Raw genomic sequence first — 12,553 nt, forward strand, 5'->3', positions numbered from 1 at the left:
CAAATGAGTCAAAAGTCATCTTAGCTGAAGAGCATAGGTACTTATGCCACATTATGGAGATAACAGCAGGAAATGCCACAATTAAGACTGTACTACTGGTGTTACTGTGTGTCATTAAAAACAGTACCCAAAACATGACCGTTCCCTATCCATCTGTGTCCTATCTACCTGCCCACCCAAGGTTACTACTGCCCCTAACAAATTTCCCAGTAATTATCAGAAATATGAAGCCCAAGCACTGGCACACACACGTGCCTTGCACACAACCAAATTCAAATAGTTTCACTGGCACAAATCCTAAGCAACTCTACGGAAGTCAATTAAATCACCCTTCTCTTCTGTGTAAGAGAGAGAAGACTCTGGCCAGGCAAATTAAATTAGAGATGGGCCAGAGCCAAACTCCCAGATCCAAAACAACCCAAAACTCACAATGTATTTAGATCCTGGTCCAGATTCTCACAGCCTGCTACCGCTTCTCCCTCACCCTCTGCCACCTCCCAGGATGGGACAAACTTTTCAAATTGTCCCCAAGCATCACTTGATTCATTTTATCATCATCTTCCATCAGGGATTAAAGTGCTCATACATGTGCTTCCTGTGCCACTTGGCACATTTCTTGCCCAGACCCTCATTAACTTGAGAATATGTTTAGAAAGCCCATGAACAAGGCACCGTCTATCCCACACTTCTGCTTCTCTTCCTTTCCCACTTGCTGTCCTCAAGGACCAGTGCAATTAAGAGACTGGGGATTCAATGCAAATGCATTTGAGGACTCCTTCATTAATACCACAAAAGCCTGGGCCACACAGTGAGAAAAAAGCAACCCAGAGAGTTCACTTGGCAGAAAAAATTAAACAAAAGAAGGATGCAGTGGGGAGGGGAAGGTGTATTTTGGTCCTAGTGAGGAACTTAAATGAAAGCATGGCAGGAGCAGAGGGAGACCAGCTGGAGCCGTGCCTGATGGCTCACAGCGATGAGGGGGTCAAATTTGCCCCACAAACAGGGGGCTGTTTGAATACAGCCCTCTCACTGGCACCAGCCTCCTCATTGGGATATCCCTGGAGATGCTGCTGCACTGACCCAGTGCCCTTCTCTGCTTGGAATATCCACAGTGATCCTAAGGGGAATATATTTTAGAGATGTTTTCCCTTATTTGTGCGTAACAGCACAGGGTGAAGCTCTGCTCTGCACCAGGCATTGACATGCAGCACTGCTCAGGGCAGGAGGTTTTTGAAGTGACAGACTGGAAACTGGGGGTGGGGGGCGGGTAGATGAACCCCCCCACACAAGGCCAGCTCTCTGGCCTCTGGAGCTCAAGAAGAGCTGCTGCTGCTGCACCCCCACACAAAGCAACGCTGGCTACACTGCATGTGGGGCTTCTGCAGCTCCACTAGCACAAAGCATCACCTTCTCGCACTGCCCCGCTCCCCAGTGCCCACGGAGCCTTGGAGAGCTGGCAGCCAAACACTGCAAGAAGTGAAATAGTTTTAAGTGTAAGCACCATTTGCTGTGCCTTGGGATGGCAGACTCATTTGTCACTGTTTTCTTATCCTGCAGCTCTTTTGATTCATCTGGGATCCAATAACTTTGTTAATATGATTTCTTTCATTCCCTGGCTGAGTACAGCATCTGAGGCACACATGGCACCTAGCTGAAGCATTAAATACCTTTCATGAAGCACAGGTCCCTGCACCACTTTGTCCAAAACCAGATTTTCTTAGGAATCCTTTACTGGGGGGGAGGGGGGGGACCAAGAGAAGCAGCCAAAAGAAGATGATACATTGACAATTTTCTTGTAATATTCTCTCTCCTGCTCTTCCTGAAAGTTCTCCCTCTACAAAGTTGTCAGCTAACCATGACACTGGCCTTCTCATATCAGAGCATGCAAAAACCTATGGGTAAAGCAATTCTCTGTTGTGTCAGCAGGAATATGAGGAAATTGAGATCAATGTCTTCACTCAAACAATACTTCATCAGCTTCATGGGATAGTACTGTTTTTCACCAGGATAAAATGACAGGAATGCAAAGCCCAAAACATTTGTCTCAGGAAGAAAGCGAATTTCAAAGTAGACACATTTTTGTATTTCTCTTTTCATACTGTTCATTACACACTAGAAGTAACTGCTTCAACAACCAAATCACTGTTGTGTCTGACTTGTTTAAACAAGACCGTGATTTACTGCGCTGCCAGCTAATGAAGAGCCGTACAAGAAGCTGATCAATGCCATCATTGTCCAACAGCACAAAGCAGGGACTACTCAGCATATTGTCCAAAACAAAGACCCCCCCCCCTTAAGCTCCCCACCAGGGACTCACTCACTAGGACACACAGTTTGCAAAATGCCACAGCGTGTCCCTGAATTTAAAATGATCATTTAAAGACAGGAAACCTTTTCTGACCTCTGTTCCCAACCTGAGTACAAGGTAGGAAAAATAACCCAAAAAACCCAACACATCACCAAACACACAGAAAGGAGGGGGGAAAAAAAGCCACCACAACAAAACAAACCAAAAAAACAGGAGGAAATGTTTATCCTGCAGCTGTCTTCATTAAATTATCCTTTGCAACACTGTGTATTTAAACACTTGAGTCACTTGATGGCAACTCCGTGTCTCATTAATGGAGGTAACTGAACTCAGAGCGATGCACTCACAGGCAAAACAACTCCCAATTCTATCTCCAGTGGCTTTCCCTTCCCATGGCACATCTGCACCAGTGTTAATCACAGCAGGGGTAAATCATCTGTCCTTCCTGCAGGCAACACCTACAGACAGGAAAGTCTCCGGTGAAAGAAGGGAGAAGGGTAACAGAGAGGCTGAACCTTCATCAGCCCCATAGATGGAGCTCCTCATCCAAGAGGGATCACCACCCAGAGTGCCTTCCCATGGCTTAGAGGCAGCCTGAGCCAATGCAACAAACCAAGGGTGGTTGCATTTTAGCAGTGGTTTCCTCCAAAATCCACTTGCCCCCTTCACAGACACACTCTGCTCATACCCTGCTCTCAGCACGACCGTGCCACAGCTGCTGACAGTGCACTGCAGATCCGCACCCAGCCCCGAAGCGAGCGCCGAGTTGTGTAGGAGCTGCCTGGAGTTAATTAGCAGGAGCTGTCATGTCAAAGCTCTCAGAGACGGGGATCAGCTTAGGAACAAGCTTGTAGAACCCGAACCATTTAGAAATGTAAAATCTCTTTCCATTACCGTCAACAAGGCTGAGTTTGTGTCAAGTCACATGGCACACTGGCACCTTCCAAATCCACGGGAAAGGCTTCTCACATCCTCTCCCTTTGCAGGCACAGCAGTGGCTGCTAACATGCTGGCAGACAAGAGGTTGTCGGGGCTCCTGATTTAAACCTTTTTTGTCACACACGTGCAAAACAATCTGATGTGTCAAACAAGATGCGCTGCCACCAGTGCCACGCCGCGCTGCTTACCCACTTGTAGCTCAGCAGACATGAGATGCCTGCTCACACCCCAACTGACTTAAAATCAACACAACTAACTCTCTTATCTTTTTTTTTTCTCCCCACTTTATGGTTCTGAATATGATACAGCAAGTTAATTTACATAACATTGCCACGTCCCTTAGCGCTCAGAGATGCAGATGGGCAGATGAATGAGATAGCTGTGCTGCTGGCAGGACTTGAATAGAAGAAAAAGTGGGGTTTCAAGGCAAACCAAACACCTTTTCCAATGGAAAGTGGCTTCTTGTTTCATTCCAGCTGTACACAGTGTTCTTCCACCATCTACATGAAATATTCCCAAACTGTCAAAAACAACTAGCAGCCAAACCACTGTTTACCTCCTCAGTGAAAAGCTCTGGTGAAATACTCACACAGGCTAAATATTTTTAGTGAATCTAATTCCGCATTTTGTTTAACCCCTCTAACTCTCCAGAACATTTCCCCGCTCCTGAGGGAGAAGGGAGCATCCCTAAGGCAGTGATGCTGAGAGTAAGGGAACAGGCAGACACTGGGGACACTCAGCACAGACACCCAAACTCAGCACCACAGCCTCCCATCACTGTCTCATCCTCTTTTACCTTAAAGAACACCTTAATAACACTGCAGTAATGAGCAGCTACGTTCCTGGACAAAGCAGCACGCTCAGGACCCCTTTTGCAGGGTGACAGAAGTGGCTGTTGGAAAACATGGCAATAAAAAGCAGCGTTTTATCACCATGATGCTGCAGTCCTGTCTGGAAGTGCTTCAAAGCCAACATCCACCAAGTACCAAGAGCTTCTCGCTGTCGCGTGGGGCTGCTGCTCTGCCTGTTTTATTCCTATGAAGAGTGATCGCGGACGGCTGATTATTGTAGCAGATAGTTGACCTTTATCTAAAATTCCATTAAAAGGCTTTATTGACTGTAGTCTTGCAGGGTCTTTCAGGATTCACTGGGTCATTTATTCACTGTCGGATATCCATCGGTTTTTAAGCTTTTGGGACTGCTTGAGCTGTAGGAAGGAGCTTTATTTTTTGTTATTTTTAACTGGTTTTAAGACTGTATAAGGGGGTGGGGTTTCTCTTCTTCTCCCTTGCTAGAGTGCCTAAGGCAGAGAAGGTTATCTTAAAGCATGGAAAAAGGAGAGAACACCTGGTAGTGTGGTAAGACTACTTCCAGGACGGGTTGGCTTGTGCACGTGGGTGCAGCACAGCCACACACTGCAGGCAGGTACCCAGGGGGATGCCGTTTTCACTTCAGCCAACACACATTCAGGTCTAACAGCTCCATACAACATCCTCCTGAAATGTTTAACTCTGTACCATCATGCCAGACTTCCATCAGCCAAAGCCACTTTTTTTCTGGGCCACACGCCCGTCTCAAACACAAATAAGAAAAAGGAAAGAATGGTTCAACCCTTTCTCAAAGGGTATTTATAGAAATGGTTTATCCAAGCTAAAAAAAAAAAAAATCAAGTCTGGTGACAGCTCCCCCCAGGCTTCTCAGGAGCATCCTGAAAGGATGTTACTCCCTTTCCCATTCAGTGACAAGAAGAAAAGAAAGCAGTGGGAGGAAGACAATGTATGCATCGACTGAAGCAGAAGATCTATAAAAAAAAGAATAGCATGAATTTATCTTTAAGGAATGTGTTATAGTGCATTATATACATGGGGCCTGGGTTAAGGTTGCATAGATATCTCTGGCATTTCCAGACTTTGCAGAGCTTGGTATTTTTTATTAATATTACATATTACTCTTTCATATTTTTCATTTCATTCAATGTACATTCAGAGAAAAGGCAGAAATAACAAATTTGAACATTTGTTCTGGTTTTACTAAAATCTTCAAGTGAAAAACAACTATTCTCAAGTCACCAGTAATGTGGTAATTCTGTAATTATTTCTAAATATGAACTAACATTTCTGAATCATTTCAGAAGTGCATTTCTTCTCTTTCTCAGCACTTTCACCTCTGCTGAATTTTCATCCAAAAACGAAGCTTCAGTTAATCATTTCTTTCTCTCACCCGTAACAATCTTGCCCTGCTTCCCCATTCATACCACCTTGGTGATGAAGGCCACGCAGAGCCTCCTCCTCACACACAGCCAGGCTGCACTCCCCACAGTCTGTATGCTCTCATTTTCTATGCATTTCCAGATCTAAACCCTTCTGTTTTCTTTCCCTTGTTTGCTCTTGGCAGCTATTGGCAGGAGACATCCTCTTAATGATCTTTTTCTGGCCTTCTAGACGACTGCTCAGACTTCTACAGATCTTTCATTATTAACGCAGAAGCCTTGTAAGTCAGTTTTAATGGCCTGTGCAATTTTTATTCCTTAGCAGGAGACTTAACCTCCTCCATATGGATATATGTTTATTAATATAAATCCTTAATATCATTTTTTTCCTAGCGAGAATAATCAGTAAAAAGCCAACTGGCATGTATTACACCTTGTACTGGTTCATCCAAAAAAAAAAAGAAAAAAATCAAAAAGTAATCTTTGCCCTGCAATATGTGGAGCATGGCAGAGAGGAGAGGATAATCTTTTTTCCCTGAGGTTGCCTAGGCACCGAACGACAGCGAGCTTTCTTTGCACGGTCCCACCATTCCCCCTCCAGACAGAGGACCCGCATCCCCGACCGCAGCCGCTTTCATTCCTCCAGCGTGGGATTCATTACCTGGGTTCAGCCCCTCACTATTATTCCTGGAATATCTCCAATCAGCGGTTCTATTCTGATCGGGCAGAAAAGAAGGATGGGTCTTGTGGTAGGGATGTGGAACGAATGCAGACAGACCCATTTTTTGTCTGTGATTCGACAAATTGCTATTAGAGCTCAGCCTTCATTACCAGCACATCCTCACTGACGATTTAAATGGGGAAACTTGGAAAACGGGACAAAAACTCTGCCATTTAGTTATAAAAAGAGTGTCCTGGTTTCTTTCCTATAACCAAGGGGCAATTGTCCATTTATTCCATTAAATGTTTTCCTGCTGTACAAAATGACTCCCATTTTTCTTTTAAATACATCCTTTGAGTCTCAGGATGGAGTTAAATAATAGCACACACCACAAAAGAAATGCAAGCCATTCCCAGCACTACTGGATGAGATTTCTGTCCTACCCATTAAGCAACAATTGTTTTCCCCCCGTCTCTTTTACAACCCTTCCATGTCTCTCTAGAGATTTCTGTTTAGTAAATAGCAAAAAAGTTGGTGTTACCCCTTATTTAGTCATGATTTACCTCATTTACTATGGTTCATCTAATTTAGTTCTTTCCCCATTTACTATGGTTCATCTAATTCTGGCAGTAAAGCAGGTAACAGAGGTAGCCCTGTGCATCAACAGACTGAAACCCTGTGCAACACTGATGGGTGTAGTGGTCCTGCTGGAATCTCAAAGCTCTGCTTCATTTTTCCTTATATTTTTTAAACTAGATAGCTCATAAAAAAGTTTAATCATGGCAATATAGCCCATTTTACTCATCTTTATGGCTAAACCATGTTTAGTGGCGACCCACCTAACACAATGGGCAAAATTTATGTTCACAGATGGTAAATTTTACAGTACAGACCAGACCAGCAAGGCCACAAATTAATCTCCAGTGTCATAAGAATTTCATTGCACACATGTATAGATCATCTGTCAACAAAGTGAGCAATATGACTGTCAAGGCACGGCAAAAGCATTAAATTCACACTTAGCTTCCAAATTCTGCCCCTTGACAGATCTGGGTCCTTCAATTATACCAAGCCACACTGGCTGGAAAAGAAACAAATTGTCTGGACCACAACTAGAGCTCCAACTCAATCTTAAATGTATTGAATGAAAACAACCAACCAAGACTTATCCTGAGGAGGGAAAAAGCAGTTTGGATTGTGGAAAGGGACTGGATGTGATAGGAGAAGCTTCACATATAACCTGCAGCATCTCCCTGTAAGGGACATTGCTGGAAGAGTGGGCATTTAACAAGTGAGTATCTTTCAACACAGCACGTTTAGATTAGATATTAAAGGGGAGGTTTTTTACAGAGAGAGTGGTGAGGGGCTGGAACAGGCTGCCCAGAGAGGTGGTGGATGCCCCATCCCTGGGGGTGTTCAAGGCCAGGTTGGATGGGGCCCTGGGCAGCCTTGTGTAGCTCCAGGCCTGGAGGTTGGTGTCCCTGCCTGTGGCAGGGGGTTGGAGCTCTGTGATCCTTGGGGTTCCTTTCAACCCAGACCATTCTATGATTCTAAGATCTCTTTTCAGTTTCCAAACTTGGTTAAGAACCCCAAACTTTACCATAACAAGGAAAAAATCTGCTCTCCTATGATAACTAAAGTCAGTTTTGCTAGAACAAAATCCAACACAAAATACTACACAACCCAGCATGAAATAATAAAGAGGTGCATAAAATTGAGCATATCTGTTCTTTTGCATACTGACAGAGCTTGAGGTCAGCATCAGATGCTGTGTTGAGAATGACTTGATTTTGATCTATCATCTCAGATGAGCCAGACTGCAATTCACCCCACTATGCTTGTAACAGATATGATTAAAATCTATCAGTTATATTAGGCAAAAATATATTTCCCAAGGCAAACATTCACTTCAACGTCTTTTTCTCTGGCTGTAACACACAGAAATTCTATGTATATAAAAAAACCTTCTGGGTTTTTATGGACATTAGCATTGAGCTGAAAAACAGGGAAAGCCTGTGAGGGAAACTGCATAAATTAGATGCAGGCACCATATAGTGGTTGTATTTCCCTTGGAGTAATTCCCTGCCTACTGTGTAAACTTCAGGTGAGTAATCTCTCCATGGGCCCCAAGTATGTCATTCAGAACAATCCTTGCAACAGTTGCTGATGGTCTCTCCTCATCCTGGAGGACAGGTGAACCATCAGCTGAAACGTATTTTGCATTCAAGTCAAGGTTAAATAAAAATACTCGCTGTTTCTCTGCTGAAAAGCACAATGCAAGCAAAGCCAAATAAAAAGACCAGACAGGCTAGACTACATAGAGCTGACAGTGAATTTTCCAAGGAAATATTTCTGGGCACGTAAAACATGCTGATTTATTTTAACAGAAACATCTCCTGGAGATGAACTGATTCTGCACACTTTTCAAAGGAGGAAATCCCCATGGAAACCTGACTGCCTTCCCAGCAGCTCGGGAGCGCGGAGATGCACGCTCTGCCTGTCGGGAGGGTGCCACAGAGTGACTCCTGCCTGATGGCTGGAGACAAGTGAGTCACGGGGGCCTGTGGGTGAAGCTGAGGGGCTCAGTGACAGCCAGGCTCTTACAGCTCACCCTGGGGGTCCCCAGCTTGGAAGACCTTGACTCCCTCAGTTTCTGCATCCTTGAAACCCCAGGTTGGTTACTGTGCTCAGCACTTCCATAAACGGTTTTGCTTTTGAAGGACAGCATTTCAAAGCTATCTCTGCAGGAAGTTTTTTGTGCTTTCCTGACCAGCAGAAGTATCAACACACTACCCTTGCATAACGTGTTACAAGGTAAATGTTATTTTAGAAATTCCAATGGGAACTAAACACCCTCATCTTAGGCTGCCTCTAATACCCAGGGCATTTTATCGGTGGTGTGGCAAAGAGAATAAAAGAACAAGAATTAAGAGCTGATGTTAAATCCTTGCAGAGCCTTAGGCAAATTCCACAATCTCTCTGCTATAGCACAGAGGATCAATGCACAACTGCTGACACCTGACTGCTCCAATGAGGTTGGTCCATCTTTTGACAATGGGTGGTGGCCAAAACCGTATTTAATGAGAAAAAAAAGCAGTAAATCCAGGTAAAGGCAAGAAAAAGTTTGGTGAGTTTGGCAAGAATAAGTTTCCCGACCCAAGCTTCTTAAAGTCTGGTTAAAGCCTCTGATATTTCTCCCAGGTTTCCCCCTCATCATGAGTAGCTAGAAGTGCTTGGGATATTGTGGAGTGTTTCCTTCCCTCTGCCTGTGCACGTGCTCTGAACCACTTGTCCTGATTCACACACAGCAATGGAATTTTATTAATATGCATGTGCTATTTCTCAAACCCTGAATGATTTCAAAGTGCTGCATAAGGTTTGCTGTCTCTTGTCTCCACATCCCTCCCCAAAGTGCCCTTCTGTCATGTTAGGCTCCTATCGTCCTCGGATCAAGAAGTTAGAAGTGAGGCAGGAGCCTGTTTTGAGGTTTGTTAGCACGGGCTGCAACTCCCCCTTTCCCCAGCGTCCCCCATTCTCACAGCACATGACACTTTCCAATTACCTTTTGGCCCTTTTATTCCCCCAGTCTGGCTCACATTTCTCTCTGAATTTGGTCTCTATGCAGCTCTGAACCCACAGTCTGACAGCTAAGGACATAAGAAATATGCAGCACTAACCCTCAGGGTGGTTAGAAATGCCTGAATTCTCCTATTACAGGCAGATTCACAAGTAAAGGTCACCAGAAAGTCTAAAAACTTTAAATAAAAAAAAAAAAAGTAGGGCATGCAACAAGCAGTCAAAAGCTTGAGGAAGCAGGATGGGCTGTCTTACAGAAAAACTGAAGACGACTTATAAAGTTTGGATCCAAATCCCAGCTCTGCGAAAGACTTCCTACGCAAGTTGAGGCACGTCTCATTTTCTCACCTCTCAGCTCCTCTCTGTGCCATGCAACAAAATAGTTCCTCACTACATATGACCTGTGCAAGACGTATCCCCTGTACTTTGGAAAGATGATAAGAAAGTTGATGAAGAGAGAGGAGGTTTTACCAAAGGAACAGAAAACTCGCCTGCAAACTGTCTAGCAAAATGGATGGCAGCAGTTTACAGAGGCAGAATTTAAGAGGCAGAATTATGACTAGAAGCAGAGAGAATTAAAACAAAAAATAATCATACAAACATTTATAGCTCACACTTTAAAATCAATTCCTATGTTCTAAAAAGTGTCATCCACACAGATAATTCGTGACTATTAATAGTCTGGAGTGGAAATACTCACGTTCTCTCAGGAAAACACTGAAGGTAACCAAAGAAATTGCACCTGGTAGAGATTTGTCCCTATTTGTAGACTGTTTAGCATTACAGCACATTAAAAATTCTCTTACCTTAATACAAACTGGTCTGCTAGAGAGTCATCAGCCAGGGAAACATGAAAGGTCACGACGTCACCTTCTCTGACCGGGTTGAGTGGTAAGCGAATAACGATGTTTTCATCTAGCCTCAGTGAAGACTGTTTTAATTTGTCTTGATTTGGGTAAACAATGATGCTACCAATCCTCTCCATAGCTGACAAAGCCTTGTGTTCATTATCTTGACCTGCATGGATATTGTTTTCCCATTTTGCATCCTCTGGAGAACATTCCCCATCTGCTGTGTAAATCTTATAGAAGAGCTCCACGGTAATCCCTTCCAGGGAGGCTGTTTCCTCTGAAACCAGGGGTGGAGGGGAGCTGAACCAGCTAGGAGATAATTCCAGCTCTGCAACACATAATCCTAGATGTCCTGTCAATCTACAGCTGGCCACAACTTCTCTAGACTCCAGGAAAGCATACATCTTCACGCAAGGCAACCTCTCCTCAGAATTCAAGTCATCCCAGTCCTTCCCCGCAATATAGAACAAGGTTTGTATTTTAGGTTTGTTGGAGTAGATGGAGCTGTCAATTATGTGAGATTTTAATTTCCAATTAAAAGTGAATTTATTTGTGAAACCAAAAGATGCAGAAGTCAGCATGAGGTCCAAGGGAACAGCCTGTTCAACAGAAAAGGGTCCATATGTGGCATTTAGGAGAGGTGGCAGTTTGGCTTTGTATATAAAGAATGAATCCACCCTTGACTGCAAACTGGAGTTCCTCATGATATCCTGGTTGGCTTCTTTGAGGAAGAAGAAAACATCAGCATTGCAGATGTGATAGCTTGCGGGGAGGTACGTTGGCAGGTTTGAAAATCTCTGTATGCTGTCCATGATCCCTCCTCGGCTCTCCACCACTGCAGGCCAAAGATAAAAGGAAACAGAAAGATAACTCTAATGTTTGCTTAGCATGGCCCTCAGTTTTTCTTAAAAGCAACATGTTACCAGAGATCAATACTGTTAGCCACCATTACAAAACAATCTGAGACAGGTACTATGGTTTAACAGTGCTGGCTGAAAGCTCATACACTGAAAACATCCCACTACATCAGCACACAGCTCCCTTCCCACCTACCCCAAACTCCTATCTCCTTGAAAACCATTAATCAAGTCCTGGATAAAACGAGGAAGAGATTGATTGACCACATCCTAATCTGAGTTCAAAACTTTTCACTGGTTGGTTTTTGTGCTTTTCTTGCCAGCTCAAACTTACAACTTCTCCTCATCCATGTTTCAGTATCCATAAGAAACCAGCACCTTGCATATTTGTAGGCAGCAAACCCAAATGTTTTCTTTAGTCTGCCATGGCAAAGACACAATGACATGGGGGGTTGGAAATCCCCATCACTCCCAATTCACTTTCACCAGTTTGGAAGTTAGTGGCAAACTGATAAAAGCTTTGTGTTCTGGAAACCCAAACTTTTCCCACACAAAAAAATCAAGGGGTTGATAGATGTCTCAGTGGAATGGGTTTATAGGCAAGAAAGAACTTGAGAGAAGGAGAGAAATCCTTTACATGCACAAAGTTCACAGGCACTTAGAAGGATTTTTTTGGTTTAATTCCAGAAGAGAATGGAACACACGTTTGGAAACCACAAAAGTTCCTCTACAACACAATGGTCAATCCTCCAGTCAGTGCTGAGCAATTTTTCCCATGCAAGAAAAGATTCCAGAGGGAGGGAGGAATCAAACCGATGTCTTTGGTTTGGGCCAATCTCTAATTAATAGCGAGATATATTCAATCTGGGCTGCAATTCTACCAGAAAGAAACGGAGGGGCTTTTAAACTAACAATTCACAGACTCCAACAAAAAGCCGGTGAATACAAACTCCTGGGACTGCCACAGAAGAAATAAACAGAAACCAAATGAATTAAAATGAAGCAGTTTCATAATGCACAGTGATAACAAAGGAACAATGACAGATCCTAAGGTCAAAGCTCTTGTTGTCTCTCGCTGAAGCTTAGCGGCGCTTTTACTGTTTGTCAGGGCTGGGGAGAGCAGATACACAACACGACAACCACACAAACAAT

At 43.8% G+C, this 12,553-nt stretch overlaps 1 protein-coding gene across 1 annotated transcript in view; it reads right to left on the reverse strand.

Moving 5' to 3' along the window:
• TMEM132B (transmembrane protein 132B) overlaps positions 1 to 12,553 on the reverse strand; it is a gene marked incomplete at both ends in the record, with an annotated part of 250,288 nt that overhangs the window by 168,864 nt on the left and 68,871 nt on the right. Inside the window, one exon of the mRNA XM_084272218.1 lies at positions 10,500 to 11,379. Coding sequence (XP_084128344.1) covers positions 10,500 to 11,379 — 880 coding nt within the window. The remainder of the gene's footprint in view (positions 1 to 10,499; positions 11,380 to 12,553) is intronic.

Source organism: Gallinula chloropus (assembly GCF_964237585.1).
Source record: "Gallinula chloropus genome assembly, chromosome: 17".
In the NCBI taxonomy this organism is placed as follows: Eukaryota; Metazoa; Chordata; class Aves; order Gruiformes; family Rallidae; genus Gallinula; species Gallinula chloropus.